This window comes from Anser brachyrhynchus (assembly GCF_964034855.1).
Source record: "Anser brachyrhynchus genome assembly, chromosome: 3".
Lineage (NCBI taxonomy): Eukaryota > Metazoa > Chordata > Aves > Anseriformes > Anatidae > Anser > Anser brachyrhynchus.
In genome coordinates this window covers 36,573,910-36,597,278 of record NC_137696.1, presented here as the reverse complement: position 1 = coordinate 36,597,278, position 23,369 = coordinate 36,573,910, and the positions used below count along the sequence as shown (strand labels likewise).

Genomic DNA, 23,369 nt, shown 5'->3' with positions numbered 1-23,369 from the left:
CATATAGAACAACAGTTATGCTTATAAAACCAAAACAATTATTTGTCTAAGGAAAACATTTTCTACCATCTTTTAATGTATTTTTCTGCCATTGTTTCTAAAAGTCCAAGTACCTTTAGAAAAACATTTGAGCTGAGAGCTTTGAAAATGTATTCTAATTAAATATCAGCATCTTATTTGTCTATCGCATCTTGCTTCTTATTCAGTTCAAAACTAATTGTAAAAGATTTTTGCCACCAAAATGTTAAAATACTGCATTACTTAGTCTACAAGACATCTGGGAAATTATTGTAAAAGGAATCTAAGTTGCCTTTGTATGGTCTGCTGTCATACTGTAAATAGATAGATTTCCTTCAAAATGAAAGCTGAAAGAGGAAAGAAGAGGAAATCATTGGTTAAGTAAGGTGGCACTTTTTTTGTTTTTTAACAATACATTTTAAATATTGTTGCTTTAGATAAAAAACAAGGACTTTCTTTAATTTTTAGAGGACAATAGAGAGTTATGTGGACAAACGTGTTGGAAGTACTTATGGACCTCCTGGAGGCAGAAAAATGACTGTCTTCATTGATGATATCAATATGCCAATTATCAATGAATGGGGAGATCAGGTACATTGTTAACTAGTACAATTTATTATCATACTGTTGCTATTTTTTCATATATATAGGAGTCTGTGGACTCAAAATACTCAACATTTTAATTTACTATTAATTATTGGTAATGCTTTCTAATTATGGTGTATTTATGGAAGGAAAAAAAGAAGCAGGTTCTTACATTATTTCCACTTTCTTATATTTTTCTAAGACTAAATAAAAGCATCACTGTACTAAAATACCGTATTATTAAGTTAAAGTTTGACACTAATTTGAGAGCACCAGTAAGCAAACTTCCTGCCAAACAGAAGTGTGATACCTTGCAAAAAGTAATAAAGGCTGTGTTCAACTTCAAAGGTAACAAATTGGCTTGCAAACTGGATTAAATATTTTTGGCTTTTGATGAGCCATTGTCTACAGTTTGGGTTTGTAGCATTCATATGCCTACACAGATCCCAAATAAGGCAAAAGTATTCAATAGTTCCTTCCCATAGTAGGTCTGAAGTCTTTCTAGACCAAGATGCTAGGTCTTCTGGAATAGCTATTTTAATGTAAAGGGCCGGTATGCTTACCGTTACTTTCTTCAATTTGCTCAGAGTAAATTAATAAATGGGAGACCCAGTGTCTATGCGCAGGTTTGAATCTTCTGGCTGTCTGGCTTCTGTGAGACTCTGAGCTTGGGTTAAGAGTAATTACAGCATTAAGTTGGTTTGTTTATAGTATGGGGAGTAGGTCTCTTTATGAGAGTGGGCTTGAACAAATATTTAAGTGGCAGTATGGATCTAAGTGAATTTGTGTAGTCTGAATAGTTCATTTTCTTCACTTTAGAAAGCTGTTTTTGTAAAAATTGAAGCCAAGTGTGTGTTTTTAGTCCCTCTGAACTGCAATTTGGTCTTTTACCTAAATGCTAGCCTATATCAATTCTTTGGTTTGCATTATTTGCTTGCACTTAAGACCTTTTTTTATTATTATTATTATTATTTAAATTAGCATTAAATAATTCACAGTACTGAGCTGCTTGACCATAGTCTATAATGTGGGCAAGTGGCTGTGTTTGAGGCAAAATCCTCACAGGCCCAGGCTTTACTCAGTAATAGGAAGAATCTCCATTATGGAAGGATCTACATCTTTCATCATGGCCCCAAGACATTTCTCCAATATTTTTTAATGGGATGATGGTTTGTGATCAGTGCCCTGTTGCACTTCATGGCTTTGCTGGAGCACATAAGGCTTGCTAATTATTGTTGGAGCAGTTGCTATAGTGGCAACTCTCTGGTGCCTCCAGATCCATACAGGTGCTGTAGAGTAAAATACAGAGTGAATAGTCTTTTCAGAATAAGCAGATTCCTGTCTCAGAAAAGAATGAGATGTTTTGCTTCAAAGGATTCCCAAGGGAGAACTAAAGTACACGATTTGAAACTCTGAAGCTGAATACCTAATAGCAAAATATGGAACACATACGCGCACATTTTGTTACATATTATGTGGTAGTCCTGCTCTGAAAGAATATTTCTGGTTTTAGAATCACATAAACCAAGATCTTCCATATGACTAAGGAACATAATTTAGTCTGAGTTTAGATTAAAATTCTCTAGGGATTAATGGTAAGGTTACAAGAATAAACTAAATTATCACAGAGTATGTTTTGGTTTGCCTTCCTAATGTGTGTGCTACATAAACTTACAGGTAACAAATGAAATTGTTCGTCAAATGATGGAAATGAAAGGAATGTACAGCTTGGATAAGCCTGGAGACTTCACTACAATTGTAGATGTGCAATTAATAGCAGCAATGATACATCCAGGAGGAGGCCGTAATGATATTCCCCAGCGTTTAAAAAGACAGTTTTGTATATTCAATTGTACATTGCCATCCAATGCATCCATAGACAAAATTTTTGGTACTTCTTTTTCTTGTTTTAGCATGGATTTAAAAAAAAAAAGATATAAAACTTATAATACTATGTTCTCTCTCTCTCATCATGCAAATGTAAAGTGCTTCCAGTGAAACAATTGAAGATGTATTACAACAAAATAGCGCCATGGAACAGAAATGAACCCCTCTAAATGCTTATCTTTCTTATTAATGATTTTGCTTGTCTAAAATCAGAAAGTAATGGTGATTTCCTGGAAGATTATAATTAATAATGTTAATATGTAGTACATCTGCATTGCCTGAAGAACCGTCTGTTGCTGACATTCTTTTAGCTTTGTCACTACAGTATATTGTTAAATCTTAGCAGTCACCAACAGATGTCCATGCCACCTGTTTAGAAAAGCCATGGATGAGAGAGACAACTATTTGATCTGTAATTTAAAAGCAAACTAGTTTTAACTATATTTTTGGAATATTGCTCACAATTTACCTTATTATATCCTGCACCTTGAGATTAATTGTTTATTCCACTTTATCTTTTAAGGTGTTATTGGTTGTGGATACTTTCATTCATGTAGAAATTTCAGTCCTGAAGTATGTGATATGGTGAAAAAATTGATCCCGACGGGTAGAATATTGTGGCAGTGGACAAAGGTATAAATTATAGGGAAAGTTTTATCATTATCAGTCTGAAAAGAGTGCCTGCTAGTGTAATTTAGGCAAATATTCCTTAAGAACATATCTGTAGCAAGAAGAAAACAGGAGAAAGATGAGCTAAAAAATTGTTGGAGAAAGAATCTGGAAAATACTAGATTTTAGTATGTAAGATAGATGAATGGCTGTATCGGTTCATTCATTCCTATAGTTTTATTCATGTTACCCGAAGCTTTAATCACTACAACTTAGGAACAGGGTGTTAAATTCTTTATAATTGATCACTTTTAATTTATAAAGCCCAGAGTAACATATGATAATAATTGCATGTTCTAAGAGTTGGGCTTTTACATTTAGTGCTAGATCATGCCTCCAAACAGATCAGGTATTTTTGATGACTTCTTAGAAAGAGTTTGCCCAAACTATTAAGTGTGAAAATTAGTGTTATTTTTTCTCATTTTAATAAGTAAATGTTTATTTATAAATGTACAAGTTTTAATTCTCATTTCTTTCTAAATGCTACTGATCTTGAATATTAACAATATTTTTCTTTAGACAAAGATGCTGCCTACACCATCTAAATTCCACTATATATTCAACCTTCGAGACCTTTCTAGAATCTGGCAAGGAATGTTAACTATAAAGTCAGAAGAATGCATGAGAAGCACTGTCCTTCTAACACTTTTTAAACATGAATGTACTAGAGTAATTGCTGACAGGTATCATTTTATATCGACTAAGTTTAACCATTCATTTTATGCTCATACACATTAGATTTGTTAACATGGCAAATATTATTAGGCCAATATGAAACATGTTGTCTTATTCTGCATGTCTGCATTGTGGTATCAACTACTGTTTAACTGAAACTCTGTTCAAAACTACTATTTTTATTTTTTATTTTTATTTTTATTTTTGGCAAACTTGTCTTTGGCTACATGCAGTCAGTTCCTCTGTGAAAGAGAGGATTTTACAGTGTCCTAAATTTATACAGTGGCCCATAGACTGCAGTATAAAATTGCTCTGATCTCCTTACAGAAAAATTATCACATTCATGTGATTAAAAAAGTGGCTCATCTCATCAAAATCTGCATTAAATGATTGATAAAATCAGCACATTTGTCAGCTCTATGTTTTAAAAATTCAGTAATGTTTTTGTCTACAGTGTTTCAATTTCTTGCGAAATTCCAGATGAAGTGATGTAGCTGTCAGTAAAAGTCAACATATATCCACAACTACTGTGGATTTTAACTAATACAATTATTTCTTATCTGAGGAAAGACCTTCATATTTACTATAAAATTAATGTTTTTAAATTAAAACAATAAAGCTAAATGTTGACTTAAAAAAATATATATTTCATTACACTGCATTTTCTTTTTAAAGTGAAAACAATGAAAAATGTTTTGCCATAGACAAAAAGGCATATTGTGCTGTTTTTGCTTTTAATTAAACCTAATGGCCTTGAAATATCAAGTACTTAGGAATTGTCATGAGTGGATATTTTTCAGTGTTGTAGAAGTCTAAAATGGGATTTATTTTAAGATGCCAAGTATATAAATAAGTTCTGGTGCAAACAATTTGGCATGGTAGCTGTTAAGATTCATAATTGCATTGTATTTAAGCACAGTCAGGCTTAGTCACTATTATTCCAGTAACCTGCAAACATAAAGGAAAAAGCAAAGATACAAAGAATTATCTTTTGAAAACAAAGCTTCTTATAAAAGGACAAGGTGAAATCCTCATACATGTACTTTAGCATATGGACCTTAGCATGCACTCAATTGAAACAGAAACAAAACAAATAAGATACATAAAACTTTGAGATATATTACACATACCTGAAACTGGTGGTTGAAAAAACAGTCCTTCACTATGGGTAAGTGTTAGAAAGAGTTCCAAGCAAAACATAGGCCACTGTCAAACAGTTTTAGTTACAATCTCTGCCAGTATCTTCTAGAATCCCTCATCTTCTTCCATGAAAGCTCTGAATCAGCTGGCAGGTGCCTTCTGCTTTTTCATGGGAAGTTGCATTAACAAATGGGAGTGAAGACCAAGGAAGTAAAATTGCTTTTTATGAGCTCTAATATCCTGGAGGAATTCTAATTTGAAATTAGAAATTTCTAATTTGAAAGCCCTACTCACTTTTTCCTCTCTCCTTAGATATGTATGAGGGGTTTATAAAATGAATGCAGCAAATCTAAAAGGAAATCTAATCCATCATTTTCCAAGAATATTAAAAATAAAGGCCAGAGTTTTCTGGTGATTTTCACCATTGCTGATCTCATTGCAATTTCAGAGGCAGCACTGTAATAACATAAATTATGCTATTCCAGTGCTGGTCAAAAGAATAGAAGGGAAGCTTGGCCCTGGTTATTTGGGAAATCATTCAGCTTTTTTCATCCTTTTTCATCTGAGACATTAAGTGGTTTGTCGTTACCTACTTCTAGAGAAAAGCTGGAGAATTAGTGTTTTGTTTTGTTTTGTTTGTTTTCCTCTGTTCTAGTGACTGGCTATGATACTTGCAGAACATTGAAAATATTTAATTTCTGTTAATATTGATTAATCATTTTTTGTAACTGTTGTCTAATATGTATTGCCTAATATGTATTTTTTCAATGAAATGCTACAAAATTTGTTATTTTTTAAAGTATTTAATTATGTTTTCCTCCTTATTCAACTAATATTTTAAAACTTTTTAAAATTATGCTAATCTATGATTTTTAGATTTATTACTCCTGAGGATGCAGCATGGTTTGATAAAACTGTTACTAAGGTAATTGAAGAATATGTGGATACAGGTGTAGCTGTTCTCCAAACAGAGCGATATTTTGTAGATTTTCTGCGGGACATACCCGAACCAACTGGTGACGAACCAGAAGATTTTGTATTTGAAGCTCCAAAAATTTATGAGGAGGTATTTTCATTTTGCACCTAAAATACTCAGCACTGACGTATTCCTTTAATTATTAAGTACATTATATTGGTGAACTTACATCAGATGGAAGCTTTGTTGAATACCTGCCACATTTTTTGTGAATCTGTATATACATATTTTTGGGTTAGTATGCAATAAGTCATTTCCATGACATTAAAAAATATATATTAAAATATGTTAATGTTAATGATGCTATACAAATGTACTTTATTCATTCCTCCTTTCCCCTTCCCCTTTCCCCTTTTTTTACAGCATTAGCAAAAGAAATTCTGCTTACACACAGGTACAATCACTGAAGTGAATGAACAAGATAATTTCATTATGTGTGCCCCAAACAAGAACTCAAGTTTATGCATAAAGATGCCAGCAGCATTTTAAGTTCTGAAGGGCTGTGCTAGCATTGTTGCTGATCTTTTTTTTTTTTTTTTTAATTTAATAATTTGTAATCTTTCAGGTTCCAAGCTTTGAATTTCTTTGTGAAAAACTGCAAATGTATCAGAGACAATACAATGAATGTATTAGAGGATCATTTCTTGATTTGGTGTTTTTCAAGGATGCAATGACACATCTTATTAAGGTTTGGGTTTTGTTACTTTTGTATTAATTTAACTATTACCATAGTGCTCCTGAGTTGGACAAGCTGTGCTTGGGGTGCATATTCTGAAAAGCAGCTCTTATCCCCAAATTTGTTTGCCATCTTTCCCTAGCCATTTTAAGGAACTAGAAAAGAGCCGCAGTCATTTTGCCTCTTTGCATATTTTGTAATAAATGCCTTATTTTATATATATATTTTTAAACTTCTGGGTGTTCAGAAGTGTACAGATTACCCTCAGTAGGAAAGGTGAGGTCACAAAGAGGTACATTTTTGTTTTGTATATACAATATTTTTTTAATCTTTAGGAATTCAGAGGACACTTCAAAGGTATCTGTACCTGACAAGTGAACAAAGCAGTGTGAGGTAGAATCTGACTGGATGAGAGATGAGAAGAGAGATAAATAAGGAGTGTAGTGGAATGTTGTAGGGTATTCTCAGTTCACAATCAAATGAATCCCTTTTCAGAAAGGAAGATATAAGGGAAGAATTCATACCAAGTCAAAATTGAATTTGGAGGGGAAAAAAAGGCTAAGTGTAGATTTTGTTTGAAGCAGTGTGCCTCTGCTTTAAGATGTGTTAGTTACCTCAGAAATTTCTTAAATTTGGTAGTCTGTTTACTGAAAGACACATAGAAGCTGTATGAAAACCAAAAAAGAAAAAGAGAGATGTTTTATTATTCACTAGTTAACCTAAAGTGAATTAAATTACTACCTTTTCTTTGCATCTGACTGGGAAAAAAAAAATTCAGTTCAAGTGGTAGTAGGTGAAGCCCTGTTGTGACTGCAGTGATGATGAATTTTGCCACCCTCATAACAATAATAAAATAGAAGTCTAAATAAGAAATTGTCTAGGTAGGCTCAGAAGGAACTGCATATAAAACCAAAATTAATTTATTTGAGGGAAGAAAATGAATATAATTCAAAGGCTTGATATAGGTGCCCATCTTTTCTTTTTGTACATAATTTATATGAGCAATGAAGGACACTGTAGCATCCAAGAGTAGTAGTGCGCTAATAGATAATGAAACTGAGAAAGATGTCATGTATATAGAGGAGTTCTGAGGAGGAAAAAATAAAAAAGCAATTAGATAATAAGTTTGTAATCCAGCTTTTGTATCTGAGAGACTTATTAATGAAACTTCCTCAAAGGAAATATTAAAAGTGAATAAAACAAAAGATCACAGTTAAACTATAATTTAGTGTTTCTTCAACTGAAAAATCCAAGTATTTCAAACTCTTAAAATTAATGTAGTATATTTCATTCTTCTAAATTATTTTTTTTTAAATTTATAGTTTTGAACATAGTCAGGATGTAGATGTAGATTAGAGCTCAAAATGTCTTCCTTTATTGAAATCCTATCGATACCTCTAATCATAATCATTCTATAGTCTTACAAGAGAACTCTTTCATTTCAGTTACACAAAATTCCTAAAGAATGTAAGAATGTTCTTCTGAGAAGTTTTCTTCAAAACTCAGTGTCCTTTTAATGCTCTTTATGTTTAATTCAATTAAATGCAGTTGTTGTATAACAGAATTTTAATTTTGCTAATGAATGTTTTTATTTTTTTCAGTGTACTATTATTCTATTTTTTCCAATACAGATATCCCGGATAATTCGGATGGCATATGGAAATGCTTTACTTGTTGGAGTTGGTGGTTCTGGAAAACAAAGTCTTTCAAGGTTGGCCTCTTATATTGCTGGCTATAAAATATTTCAGATCACTTTAACCAGGTAAGAAATGTGAGAAGTATATAGATACAATTTATAGTGCTGTTTTCTCTTTACACAGTAATAACAGTATGTTTTTAACAGATTGTCTTTTTCATTTTGTGACCAATTAAAAATGGAAATTAAAAAAATTAATTTATATCTGATTTGTGTACAATATTGGAGGAAGTTTGAACTCTAAAAGATGAAAAGTGTTAGCTATTCCCAAGCCAAAATATGTGTATTTACAAAGGGGTCTTTCACTATCATTTGTAAAACACTCTAATCTGGAAATAGCAGTATTCTGTGTTATTTTGAACTAACACAATATGTTTCTTATTACTTGTAGATCCTATAATGTAAGCAATCTGTCAGATGATTTAAAATTTCTGTATAGAACAGCTGGAGCAGAAGGAAAAAGCATTACTTTTATTTTCACTGATAATGAAATAAAAGAGGAGTCATTTTTGGAATATGTTAATAATCTACTGTCTTCAGGAGAGGTAAGTCTCATTGTGACAGACAATGTACTTCAGAAGCAGGAAACTGGAGAAACTGTTCTCCTTAATTTCTATTTATTTTCATAATAAGTTGTGAAATTCATAATGATTAACCCTAAAATGTGTCAACATTTAAGAGAAAGAGCGCTCTTGGTGTGGACTGCCTGTATCTGTATTTCAATACAAGGCAGGAAAAGACCAGAAAATCATTATCTTGGGTATTTCAGTAGCTTTTGTTAAATGAAGATTCACTGGCCAGTCAAGATCTGTATTCTTTCTGAGTTAGAATTTTTAGATTTTAATGGAGTTAAATGAAGTATAAATCAGGAACAAATTTGTTTTTAATATGTCTAAACTGCATATATGCAGAGAGATATACAGGTGTAAACAGACAAGTATTTACAAACTCTATAACTATATCTATGCAATTTATTTTCTTATCAATTTTAATTTTATATAAAGATTTCTAATTTATTTGCTCGGGATGAACTGGATGAAATCACCCAAGGACTAATACCAGTGATGAAAAAAGAGATGCCTCGGTGTCCTCCTACATTTGATAATCTTTATGAGTATTTTTTAACTCGGGCAAAGAAGAACTTGCACGTTGTCCTCTGCTTTTCTCCAGTAAGTTTTTTCTTTATAGCTGTCTTCCTTGCTTCCATTAGCAAACTATCCTGTAAATTGTGAAAGAATTATTTCAGGTTTGTATTTCTGAGGAGATATAAGGGCACATTAAAAGACTACCAAAATCTGGGGTATAATTGCTGGTATAATAAAAGTAATAGTATAATTGTCAGAACTTAAAAGCAAAATACTTTAAAGTTAAATCACTCTTTTCATGTTAGCTTGATTTTCATTTTTTCCTCCTGGTGTATTCTTGCCTAATTAAAATCAATGTATGCAGATTTGTGAAATTCTTGCTTGCAACTTGAAAGAAGAATTTCATTTTGAAATACTAAGAAAGATTCATATTTGTCATTAGCTTCTTCAAATTTCTAAAATATTGAATGTAGCAAATGTAACAAAATATTTAACAGAAAAGACTATGCAGGGTGTTCTAAATAGAAAATTAGTGAGAAAAAAAAAATAGACTACTTGTTTATATACATTAAATATTTTGATCAACCTAATTTAGATGTTGCATCCTAAATTAACAGTGTTACTCTCTTTAGGTTGGTGAGAAGTTCCGTGCACGTTCTTTGAAATTTCCTGGGCTCATATCCGGATGCACCATGGATTGGTTCAGTCGATGGCCTAAGGAAGCTCTTGTAGCTGTAGCCAGTTATTTTCTTTCAGAATTTAGTATGGTCTGCTCTGTATCAGTTAAAACACAAATAGTAGAAACCATGGGTCTCTTTCATGATATAGTTTCAGAAAGCTGTGAGAGTTATTTCCAAAGGTAATATATTTATATAAATATAATAATCCCCCTAATATTGCTACTGATAGTGTTTTTGAATTCAATGTGTTTTATGAGCCAGTAATTCTCTTTTAAGGCTAATATGAAAATGAATGTGCTATATCAATATATGCAAAGGCCATAAAAATAATTACTATTAAATTGCAGGTTTGTTATCTTCATTCCTACTATTCGTCATCTTTAAATTTGCTTATGTGGATAAAAGCAATATAACTGAACATGAGACTTCGCATTATGAAGAACATAGATTCTGACTGATTTAAGTGCTTGTTTTATATTACCATCTATTGCCAGATTGGCAACATATTAGAAGTAACCAAATTGTGGTATAATTGAAAATATGTACAAAGTTGATGTTGCCAATATACCATGTTTTAGGTATCGAAGAAGAGCCTATGTAACACCTAAATCTTATCTCTCTTTCATCAATGGCTACAAAGAAGTTTATAGTGAAAAGTTAGCAAGTATTAATGAACAAGCTGAACGTATGCAAATTGGTAAGCAAAATGTGGATAAAGATATGTCTATGGAAATATGGATTTGTCTATGGAAATCCTTGCTATACAATCTGAGTGCCTCATTTCAGATTTCTGCTGAGCAACGAGCAATTTTTACATGTGGTCATTTTATAAATGGGGATCTGAAATACAGAAAAGTATGGCTCATATGTTCTAATTTTGAATATCTGTTTGAAATGATGTAATCTTTAGATTTAGAATAGTACTTAATGGGTTCAGAGTACAGTTGCAGTTTTCTGCAGTTTGCATCTAGACATATTTTTATAAATCTGAAAAAACAATAGAACAGCTCAGGAAACCTGATTTTTATCTTAAAAAAAGATACTGTATTTCAATTTAACAGAACAGAGCAACATCTATATGATAAGATTTTTCTTAGAAAGGTAAAAATATATAGTTTTTAGACAACGATTAATGATGCAACTGATACACTTCACATGAAGAAAAGAATAGAATAAGAATGTTTAGATGTTTTATTTACAGCCTGTTTGCTGAGTCAGAGCGGTCCATAGAGGAGTGAGTGATCATTTTCACATAATGTAGACATAATGCAGATTTCCCTGTATAGATCTGTTGCTAGTTCTACAAATAAGACATTACCATCAGTCCTGCTGATGAGGATAAAGTCTAAGATCTCTGAAGATTTGAGTTGTTTTTGTTTTTTTGCTATTCCTTCTTCAGTTCTGCTTTCAAAAATAATTTAAAATAACTAGTCTAAGCACCTTCGGTGATGTCAAGAAAATTTCACATGTAGATTTTAATAGCTTCTCAAGTGATATTATCTCTAATTCCTTATCTAATCTTCAAAACAAAACGATCTTGTACAGATGACCATGTTTGTCTTCTCCTGCAGCATCGATGCTCAGAAAAATCACATCTGTCAGTTTATGGGCAACACTAATGCCAGTTAAAAAATAAAATCTAGAAAGTTTCATCTGCATAGAAAAGATTTATTACAAAATCACAAAAACACTTGGTCATCCCTGACTCCAAATGTGCTCCAGTTTACTACATTTTACAGAATGATCTCAAAAAGTTTTTTTTAATTATTTAGCTATTTCACATGTCCATACTTTAATCCTTAGTCTTTCATAACTTAATATCAAAAAGATTTAGAAGGTTAGAAAGATTAACCTTGAAAGTTGTTTCAATCTGTTAGGAGATTATCCTGATAGAGGATTTAAATGTTATGTTGTCAAACTCAGTTGAGATAACATTGGTCTTTGCATCTCCTTATTGAGATGTCTTTGCTGTATGTAATAATGCCAGGGCCAACTCAAGATACTTGTAAAACAGCAAAAAATATGAGAAATTCCATTATTAGTACCGCTTCCTAGAAAGAACCTGGTTTGAGTACACTGAATGAGTGCTCATCAGCCCTGTGGTATCTATACAAGCAACACATTTTGAAAGATATAAATAACTCTTTTCTTCTGCTTTGTCACTTTGGATGAACAATCTTGTAACACACATGAGGAAAAAATTATGTCTAGGGAAAGGAAATGTTTTAAACAACTTTTTTTGTTGTTTCACAGTGAGTGTCTTTAGTGAATATACCTTTGGAGTTTATTGTTGAAAATGGCAAAATAATGGGTCTTTTGTTGAGGAATAATAAAAAGCCTGTGGAATGGCAGTAGCTTGATTGTGAGGCAGCTGTGATGGAGAACAGGAAACGTCCTAGGAGAGAGTGCTTTTCTGTGTAAAATGTGGTAACAGAGAAGTGGAGAGAGAGAACAGAAAAACACCACACACAAGAGATGCATCAAAGGTGTAATTGCAAGAGTGCTCTGACTCTAGCCTTTAAGGAGAAAGGATGCTGAGGAGAATGCTTCCAGGCAAGCTGTAAGATTTTTAAGATTCAGTTGTGAAGAGGAGAGAAGAAGCTAGAGAGGATTCAGCATTCAATGTGGAACTCAGCCAAAAATCAGAGCTCATATCTATGAGCAACAGAGGAGAGAAAATAAAGATGCATGGGACAAACTGAATATGTAATAAGAATAAAGGAACAAACTCCTCTCTTTTTGAGCAACTGTGTAAGGCTAAAAGGCCTCTATAGATTGTTGCTTCAGCATATATGGGAGTATGATTGGACTGTCCCTGAACAATGTGGGCATAGGCATTTTTATTTATTGTTGTTGTTGTTGTTGTTTTCTTTTTTTTTTTTTTTTCTGTGCTTTCTGTCACCAGAGATAAGAGAAGCTGCAATATGCAGAAGCTGGAGGCTGTAATCTTGCTGTGACCTTTCGGCCTACTTTTGGTGACTCCAGTTTGGGGATTCAGTCATCTGTGCCTTCACAAAAGCTGTGTGAGATTCAGCAGGTTGAATCTCACGTTTCATACTGAATTCCATATTGATGAAACTAGCATCCAGTCTAACTATAAAATTATCTCTGAAGATGGGCCATGTAACTTCTCACTTTCTGGAAAGAACTCCCAGTCAGAAGGCAGTCATGGATCCAAATATTGATGTCATTTTCTAATTCAATGTTACAAGTGTAGTATAAGTCTGATTTTCTGATCATTGTATATCTTTTTGAAACAACATATCCTCAGCACTCTACTTTTAGGTACCATTTACAGCTATAACAAACCAAAACTAAAAATTTTGGATTTCTTTTTGAAGACTCAAGCTTGTTTATTATCATTTGGTACCCTATGAAGTTATTTATATCTATGAAAAGTGAATTTAAAGCACAATCAAGTTAGTATGACTTTTATGCACTTTCTCTATCATGAAAATTTGAAGAAGAGAAAAAGATACAAGTTATTTGATATCCAGAGCTAGATTATATTATGTAATTAGGAAAAAATAGTTTTCATTTTTCTGATTTTTATCTTTTAATTAATAGGTCTGTCTAAACTGATGGAGGCCAGTGAATCTGTTGCTAAGCTCTCTCAGGAACTGGCTGTTAAGGAGAAGGAACTGGCTGTGGCATCTGTAAAGGCAGATGAAGTAAGGATTAAAGTGCTAAATAGCAAAAGGCAGTGGATAGCATTAGGATATACAGTGGGGTGAAGTGGTATGGTAGAAGTCTCTCATAATTTGTACAAGTCAATAAAAGTGCATTGTGGTCTAAATAGAGGTTTTGCCCCTGTGCCAGCAGGTCAGTACAGCACATACTTCTGAAACAACAGAGGCTGGGATTATACTGGCTGGGTGGGAGTTCATAAACATATTCAAAGACTGTGTGTCTTCCTTGTTTTCCTCTCATTTCTTTCCACTCCTATAAGCATCGCGGGCTTCAGTTTTTGCTTCATGTGTTGTTTATTTCTGTGAGTGGTTGACTAAAGTTTATTAAATTTGGTGTTATAAGTACACTTATTTGCCGATAAGTTAATGGATGGTAATGGCACTTCAGTATTTCAAAATTGCTTTTCAAAATTCATCCAGCTTTAGTTCAGTTTCATATTTTGTTTTTACATTAAAAAGGTGTCCATATATTCATGAGACTGGCGGTCTGGTATAAATCAAGTATTACTTTAGGCATTCTGTTTTCTGAAAGATACCATAATATTCTGATGGTGCATATATAATATGCACGAGAGAGCAAACCTTTTGCCAGTGATTGCTGAGGGACTACCTGCATTCTTCATAAGAGAGAAAATAATGACAGAAAAGGGATGAATTGACACTGCTCACAATTCAAGAGTATGATAGATATTTGTATTTGATATGCATTTTGGAATAGCTGTCTGACAATAATTGTTTACATAGCCTCTGGGATATCAACTTTTTCAATAGGGTACTGTCTATGAGTCATCATAAGTAGAAGATATATAGATATAGTATATATAGATATAGAAAATAAAAGAACAGATATTTATTTAAACTAAGTGTGATATTATTTATATTCCATATATTTTTTTCTTTCCACTTAGTATTGAGCCTGTAGAAATCAGAACTGGATTTGACCAAAAAAAAAAAAAAAAAAGAGGGATTTTGTTTTTTATCTGTCATTTCTTCTCACAGCTATTTGAGAACATTATTTATGTCTGGTAAATGCATTCAGAATGCTGGTCTAATGCTGACCCTACAGCTAATCCTGAAAAAAAAATATTCTGACATCAGCTGTATGTCACATGCACAATAGAACTAAAAATACATGTACTGAAGAATAAAGACACAAATGGATAACAATTCCGTGGATTCACAGGGTTTTTCTTTCAATAGACTAGTTAAAAATGAGTTGTCTTAGACTAGAGAAGTAAAAGGAAGGCTGAACATTCATGAAGATAGTTTGCATTCCTCCATTAGTTCGATTAGCTATTTTATTTTTATCTTTATTTGCAGAATTATTGTGGAAAAAAAAAAACAAACAACACAAATACTTATTGTATTGCAAAAGTATAGATTCAAATCAGATGAAAATCCATCATAGAATAAAAACAAACAAACAAACAAAAAACAAGCTTTAAAAGCCACTGAAAGGTCTTTTATCCATTTTAAAAATAATTCAATTTTACTGTCCAACTCCTGCTGAGAGTCTACTCCAATTTTTCTTTGTGAGGATTCTGCAAATGATAATCATTTTGATTCCATGCTTTATAGGATTATGATTTATCAGATTTCTGGGGTTAGCCTTATATATATATCTTTAAAACATCCTTATATATCTGTGTACTCTTGTATCTGATATCTTAATCACTCGTTCCACCATTTTGATGCGTACTTCTCATGTGTTTATTAACAACTCCAGGTACTAGCAGAAGTCACAGCAAGTGCTGAAGCTGCATCTAAAGTAAAAAATGAAGTCCAAGGTGTGAAAGATAAAGCACAAAAAATTGTTGATGAAATCGATTTAGAAAAAGTGAAAGCAGAAAGTAAACTGGAGGCAGCTAAACCAGCACTAGAAGAAGCAGAAGCTGCATTGAATGTGAATAAATTTCTTACATTTTCATTGGCTTTGTGCTATTTGAGTCACCAGTGAAAGAAAGGCTAGTTTCACCAATATGCAGTTGTCAGTTGTTTTTGACTGCTGACACTAGCTTATCAGTGTACGTGATATCTATGGAGTGTGCAATTTCTTTCTAAAAACATAGAGATTATTTTATAGTGATTGTCCTGTTTTTACCTTACTAATTGATCTTTGGCAGGCATAAATCTTTCCCAAAGTTACAGATGCATTTAGAATTTATAATCTTGATATTCTGATTTAAAAAGAATAATTCTTGTTCTAAATTTTTTTAAAATTTTTTTTTCATAGTTAATTAGTTGTATATTCCTTTTAAGAAAGAGGAGTATAAGGCTGTGTCAGCCTTCACTAAAAAATCATTAAAACTGGAGAGAAAAGAAACAAAGAGGATTCGGGGAATCAGAATCAGAGTTAAGGAATTTTGAGGCATTGCTGCACTCTGTAATTTAATTTCATTATTCTCCTTTGAACAGTTAAAAACTTAAGAGCTCTGAAATCAAAAATCAATAATGTATTGCATGGTTAAGGACTTCTGTTCCACTTACCAGAAGCTATGTGACAAAACCATAATGAGTGGAAAAAGTAAGGAAAAGTGAGCGTTGTTTACTCTTATACTGATAGATAACAACATAAATAAAACTTTCAAAACCACTCACAAAATACACTTTTATAAAATATGTGTACTCCTGCACTATCCTGTGGATTCTATATTTTGTCTGTAACTACTCTTTCCAGACAGTGGCATGCATGTATTTTGCAGACAGAAATTACTTTCTTAGTTTAGAAGTTTTAATCATTTATTATTTTTGTTTGAAATATTATTAAGCTAAGCAAAGTGTCAGTGATGCTACTAGGAAAAGAATTTAAAATAACAATATCTCGTACCAATAATAGCTAAGAAAGCAACAAAATAGATCAAATTTATCTCAGAATAAATTATGACAACCCTTAAAAATCCAAAATACTGTTATACCAAGGAAAGTGTTTGTAATTAAGTACTTTGCAATTTATTATACTCTTCTTCAGTCACCTAGATTGCCAAGTTAATGCTGTTGTTCTATGTATTTAAAATTTATTTTTGAGTGCTATCTTTAACATTGAGAAAAAGTTCACATCAAATATATATTTGTTAAAAGTATTTCAGTTTCATATAACATTCATTAAAGTAAGCCCAGTGACTCATATTTTGTATGTTCTTAATATAACTTACCTCAGAGAAAAGTACGACAAACAATATTAAAATCAAGGTATTTAATAGGAAAATATGATAATTGTATTGAGGCATACAAAGTATTGTTATATTTTTCTTGAAATAGACAATCAGACCAGTGGATATTGCTACTGTTAGAAAACTTGCAAAACCTCCTCACCTAATTATGAGGATCATGGACTGTTGTCTGTTACTGTTCCAAAAGCAAGTAGATCCAGTTACCATGGATCCAGAAAAGCCTTGCTGCAAGCCATCATGGGGAGAATCATTAAAAGTAAGTAGAGTTTTCAAATTGTGTTTCTTAAAAATCAAAAGTAGCATCTTACATATCAGAGAATTTATGATGCCATTTACTCAAAGCAGGAAAGAAGTTTGTAAAAATGGAAATGTGATTTTAAGATGCATGTAGTATACAAATAGAATTTATTTGTTAGCAGTTAGTAAGAGAATTGCTTAGAGGATTGTGTTGGTCCAGTTCCATGTGACCTTATACCTGAAAAAGAATTATTGTTGTCAGTAGTACTTCCTTCTAATGTTCTCATAAAATATGATTGTCTCTCATTCTATGTATATTTACCATGCATAAGGTACAGGTATTCTGGAACATCCCTTTTTCTCTTTGGGAATTTGCAGGCTCACAATTAAACATTTTTTTTTCTGTTCCTCCAGACTTGTTGATTGTTTGACTAAGAGATAGAAGCTTTTTTTTTTTTCCATTCTACATTTCAATATTCTTGGCCCAAATTCCTTGGGCATATGGCCATATCTTCTAGTCTTTCTCTCTTCTCTTACTCTCTTCTTTCCATGCCTTTTCCTGCCATTCTTTAAATTTTCTTTTACCTCTATTAGTATATTAATTTGCAATTATTGCTGCCTCAAAGTTATCGTGCAAATGAAGAAAAATTGCATATATTGGATGTGAGTAGAGCTCTTGCTTTTTGTTTAAGCTTGCCCAGACACTAAGAAATCACCAAACCTTTTCATTTTCCATGGACATAATGAAATGGGATAAGCAGTTATTCCATGACTTGTCTTTAACATGTTAAACATTTGTTAGAAAATTTTAAAACCAATGGTTTCCCTTTCCAGAATTTAGATCACATTTCAAAAATGCATAAGCCGGTTTTATTGGCATTCTTTAGGTAAGTTACAAGTGTATTTCTGAGGCTGTATCTTGGCTGAAATTTTTACGAAATGCTGCTTTTTAAATGCTTCTTAAATGGCAAAGCAGCAATATGAAATAGAAACTACATTCGCTGAAGTATAATTTCTTAAAACTTTAGAATTGTTGAAGCATGTGGAAGGAGTTAGAACTGAATAGAACACCCTTATAATAATAACTGTATGAATTACCTCCTTTTTCAGAAGAATTTTGGGAACTCCATTCCCTCCTACCTTCTGTCCGTCCGTCCATCCATCCATCTATCCATCCATCCATCCATCTGACATACTCACCTATAATCAACCTTTTGGTAATAAAATGAGTAAAAAGACTACGAATATCCTGTGTTTTTTTTGCAGCTTATGAGTGGCCCATTCCTGCAGAGTCTACAGCAGTTTCCTAAGGACTCAATCAATGAAGAAACAGTAGAATTACTTCAACCTTACTTTAACATGGAAGACTATACATTAGAGAGTGGTAAAAAAGTGTGTGGTAATGTAGCAGGACTCCTGTCTTGGACACAAGCCATGGCGATATTTTATGGTGTTAATAGAGAAGTCTTACCTCTTAAGGTAACACATCACCTCTATCTTTGTGTTTTATTTCCATGTAATTTAATTTCATTTACTTTAATCATCATAAGATTTATTTATTCTTAAATATGTAAATAAATTGATTCAGACATAACTGCCTGTAGAATGTAGTGGCTAAGGATGATATGAGTAGAAAAAAAAAACCAGTATCCTCCTCTTGATTCTAGACAAAACACAGAACAACAATTTAGTTTAAATTAAATTTAGGAGAGATTAACTATACTATGAAAAGTAGTATTCTTCTGTTCCATTGTCTTTCCAAAAGATCCCAAATTTCTGTATCACACAGGAAAACAGAATTTTCTTAATGGCAGAGTGATCTCTGAAATTCACTTAGATAGATGTTCTGGCTTACTGTGTTCAGTGAAAACTATTTTCTGTGTTTTTATTGTGTTAGAATTGTTTTCATAAAGTTGTACTAGGAGAAGATCTTCATTGATTCTCAAAAGAGTCCTGCAAACAGAGCTTTCATGCTGAAAAGAAACTAATAGAGGGTTACCAGCTATTTTACTTTCTCTGCTTTCATGCAATAACTTACAGCAAGTGGAGGGCTGATTTCTTGCCCAGATATTGGCATTGTTAAGACATTTGGGGCTCACATGAATAAAGGAGTTATGTTCCAATGTATTTTAGGAGTCATTTTTACTTTAGGGTGGGTGTTCTTTTACATGGTCATGAACATTTGAACAGACTTTTTTTATCAGAGGTAAAGATAATATAGGAGCTCAAATACAGTGTTTGTTGCTTTTTGGATTATAAAACAAGTATTTAATCCTTATAGATCCCAAAGGGGAAAGAATATGAATGGTGATTCCAAATCTTGTTTTGTCACAGGTATAAATGTAATTTAAAAAGCAACAGTGATGCAGGTTATGATTCAATAAATAAATAAATAAGCATCTAATGAATATCCTATATTTAGCATAAATATATGTTTAGGGAGGATTCACTGTTTTAGGATCATGATTTTGCAGTGGATGAAAACTGTATTGTTAGCTGATCAAGGACAAATCTGTTGTAATTGTCGATCACTGAAGAATACACAAATTAAAAAGAGAGACTAAAGTGTATAGTCAAGCAAGAAGATTGTGAGTGGTTGGTTTTTTTTAGGCTAATCAATATTTACAGATCAGAAACCTTAATACCTTAAGCAGCTTCCTTAAATGTAATTTTTTACTAAAACAAATATATATATATAGTTGACAGTAGTACTCAAGGTTCCTACTAGATATTTAACACAAAAGTAGTATCTGAAGTATATATACATCACAGTTTTCAAAGGAAATAATTAATATTCATTCAAATACTAATATAAATATGTTTCAGTGTATTATTGGCTGTTAATATCCAACTAAGCAGGCAGAAAATGAATCCTCAAAGTATATTCAAGTTTTGTACCATTATTGTTTTAATATTCCTTCTCTTTGTAGGCTAACTTGGCAAAACAGGAAGGCCGCCTGAAAGTCGCTAATGCAGAATTAGCAAAGGCTCAGGAGGCATTAGATGAAAAGCAAGCTGAACTGGATAAAGTGCAGGCGAAGTTTGATGCAGCAATGAAGGAGAAAATGGTGAGATACAAGTATTTCTATTATGAAAATGCTTATATACCAAACTTACACTATCAGGAATCGATACAGACATTCACTTAGTACCTACTACCCTGAATAACATGGATGAGGCTCATGCATAAAAATTAAAGAGGTTTGAATCTGTTCTCTCATATTTTCTTTTTCCTATGAATAGGCACATATTAGACAATAGATGCACTTGCAGATCTCCAGAATGACCTCTAAATAAATCGATTAACCATCATAAGATGTTGAACTAATATATAAAATAACTCTTAAGATTTTTGCATTCTATTATTAAATGAAATAGGACATTCTTTCATTTTTAGGACTTACTGAATGATGCAGAAACATGCAGAAGAAAGATGCAAGCAGCCTCTGCACTTATAGATGGACTGAGTGGAGAGAAAGTTAGGTGGACTGAGCAAAGGAAAGAATTTAAATCTCAGATTAACAGGTATCAAATTCATCAGAGAAAATAAAATGTAAAAAATGAAGAGCCAGCAAGCAATTTAATAGCTTTAATAGTTGTACTTCATTTTCCTCCTAGAAATCTTAATATAATTGCACAATTAAGTAAACTGTCCTGAAATTTGAATTTCCCTCCCATAATTATTTGTAACTGAATGCTTGTATTTCACTTCAGAACAATACCACACATTCCATAATTCACTTCAAAAGGGATTATTCTAGTGCAGTTATGTGCTTATGTTACAGCTGTCTCTTCTGTCCCCTTAACACTTCTCCTTGTTCTAATGTTACTGGGAAAGTGAAACCCTCAGATAGGTGGGAGATAGGAATGATCGAATGATCTAAGGCTGACTATGTGAAGGAATGAGGAAGAATTCCTAGCCTGATACTGGTTAGGAAAAGAAGCATCCATTTTGATATTTGTTATGGCATATTTGAATGAAAGAGGGAGTTGTAGAAACTGGACATTAGCCTTTGTCCTATAGTCGGTGTGCTGAAACACATGTAGTATATAGTAGGCCTTGTTCTGAGAAATTTAGAAACTTTGGAGTTCCCACTGTGTACCACTCCAAATGCAAAAATGTTGAGCACCAGTTCTTTCCTTAAATAGCCCTAAGAGCAGAACTCTTCTGTTTTAAAAGCTGCTTATCTAAATTGATAGAAAATGAAATAGCACATCACCTTTTAATTAATTGTTTTCTTTCTTTCTTTTTTTTTTTTTTGTGTGTGTGTGTGGTTTTTTTTTCCAGACTTGTCGGAGATGTACTGCTTTGCACAGGTTTTCTTTCCTACTGTGGACCTTTTAATCAAAACTTCAGGAAGCTTTTGCTTAAAGACTTATGGGAAGCAGAGATGAGAGCCCATAAAATCCCCTTTACTGAAAACTTGAACCTGATTTCTATGTTGGTAGATCCCCCAACAGTAAGTTCTTGGTGATCAGTGGGTTTCATTTTAATTTCAGTGAACATATTTTTTTGCTGTTAGACAACATTATGCTTAGAACAGGACCATTATCCACAATATTGCTGTCCAGTGTAGTTCTGTGGTTTCCCAAAGTTCTTGGCAATTTCCACTAAACATCTGAGTACTGAGAATGTTTAGATAGATAAAGAAGTTATGTATGATAAACAAGCTATATATTATACAATTGCATAATTGCCTGTAACATCATGTACTTTCATGCATCTTCTTTTGGGAATCCATAACCACATCTATAGGATACATATCTACTAAGACAGTGTTGTTTGTTGTTAGCTTTTGTTTCTGTCAATGTTATCTGGGTATAGTCTGAAAAAAGAAAAACAGATTTTATATCAAAGAGAACATTTAACAAAGAATGTGTGAAATATTTTCATGGGAGTCAGAAAGGCAATGTCTTTCCAGAGTATTCAAGTACTCTTCTTCAAATATTAAGCCCAAAACTCTCAGTCTGGTTTTCTCTTAATTGACCCCAGTGCTTAATTTGGCTGTCAAGTTTTCTTAGACTATAAATATTTTCTGTCCGTATTAGTCATTTTTCAGGAGCTTCAGATATGTATCCCCTTTTGCTTGATGTCTCCATTGTTTCTTAGAACAATCTTGATTGAAGGATAATAGTTCCAGTGAGATTCTACTCCAAACTTTTTTTTTGTTGTTGTTTTATTCTTCAGATTAGTGAGTGGAATCTTCAAGGACTCCCTGGAGATGATCTCTCAATTCAGAATGGTATCATTGTCACTAAGGCCACTAGATACCCCCTGTTGGTAGACCCACAAACTCAAGGAAAATCATGGATTAAAAAGAAAGAACAGGATAATGAATTACAGGTGAACAATGTTTTGAAAACATAATGTGCTACGTTATATTCCTTTAAATGTTATAGCCCAGCACTGGACTGCTCAGCTGTTTCTTTCCAGTAATGAGCAGAGGAGAAGGATCACCTTCCTCAGCCTGCTGGTGATGCTCTTACTAAAGCAGCCCAGAATGCTGTTAGTGTTTGCTGCAAAAGCAGCTTGCAAGTTCATGTTCATATAGTTCACCAAGACTCCAGAGTGCTTTTGTGCAAAGCTCTTTTCCAATAGGATGGCCCTATTTCATAGCTGAAGCTAAAATCTTGAAAATAATATGAGAGGTTTCTGAATGTTAAAATAAATAAATAAATAAATAAAAACAATACCAAAGTAGTGTTTTATTTACTTATTTTTATGGTTTCATATACTACAAGTCCCTTTTTTGTGCTATTTCAAATATCTGAGTTCATGATATTGTAACAGTGATTCATCTATTAGACTGAATGTATTCAGAAAGAATTTCTCAAGATTTAAAAACAAAATTAGGAAATCTTATCTGTGCACGTAGAATAGAAAATCAGAAGTTAGACGTGTGATTTCAAAAATGCACGGAACATTTTCAACTTTCAAGAAGTTGTGCCGGTTTCACTAGTGTTCTGATAATGAAATTTTGCAGATTCCATTACAGCCAATCTTTTACTTCACCATTTACATTTCATTGTATATACAAGGACTATTTCTTTCTGGATAAATTGCTGCATGGCCAACATTTGTTACTGCCTTTAAAATGCAACTAACAAAACCAATGAAAAAAGTTTTTGTAGTGAGATCTGTGGTTTTCATGTAAGACTTTGAAGAAATGCTTTGTCCTTATATCA

General features: G+C 32.6%; 1 protein-coding gene across 1 annotated transcript in view; it reads left to right on the top strand.

The window, feature by feature from the left end:
- Positions 1-23,369, top strand: part of DNAH8 (dynein axonemal heavy chain 8) — a 134,197-nt gene that overhangs the window by 82,578 nt on the left and 28,250 nt on the right. The window contains exons 55-73 of the mRNA XM_080585613.1: positions 487-609; positions 2,281-2,494; positions 3,014-3,123; positions 3,679-3,842; positions 5,851-6,040; positions 6,516-6,638; positions 8,258-8,388; positions 8,714-8,867; positions 9,327-9,491; positions 10,040-10,266; positions 10,666-10,784; positions 13,655-13,758; positions 15,503-15,679; positions 17,035-17,202; positions 18,450-18,662; positions 20,114-20,251; positions 20,581-20,708; positions 21,472-21,643; positions 22,372-22,527. Coding sequence (XP_080441739.1) covers positions 487-609; positions 2,281-2,494; positions 3,014-3,123; positions 3,679-3,842; positions 5,851-6,040; positions 6,516-6,638; positions 8,258-8,388; positions 8,714-8,867; positions 9,327-9,491; positions 10,040-10,266; positions 10,666-10,784; positions 13,655-13,758; positions 15,503-15,679; positions 17,035-17,202; positions 18,450-18,662; positions 20,114-20,251; positions 20,581-20,708; positions 21,472-21,643; positions 22,372-22,527 — 2,976 coding nt within the window. The remainder of the gene's footprint in view (positions 1-486; positions 610-2,280; positions 2,495-3,013; positions 3,124-3,678; positions 3,843-5,850; positions 6,041-6,515; positions 6,639-8,257; positions 8,389-8,713; positions 8,868-9,326; positions 9,492-10,039; positions 10,267-10,665; positions 10,785-13,654; positions 13,759-15,502; positions 15,680-17,034; positions 17,203-18,449; positions 18,663-20,113; positions 20,252-20,580; positions 20,709-21,471; positions 21,644-22,371; positions 22,528-23,369) is intronic.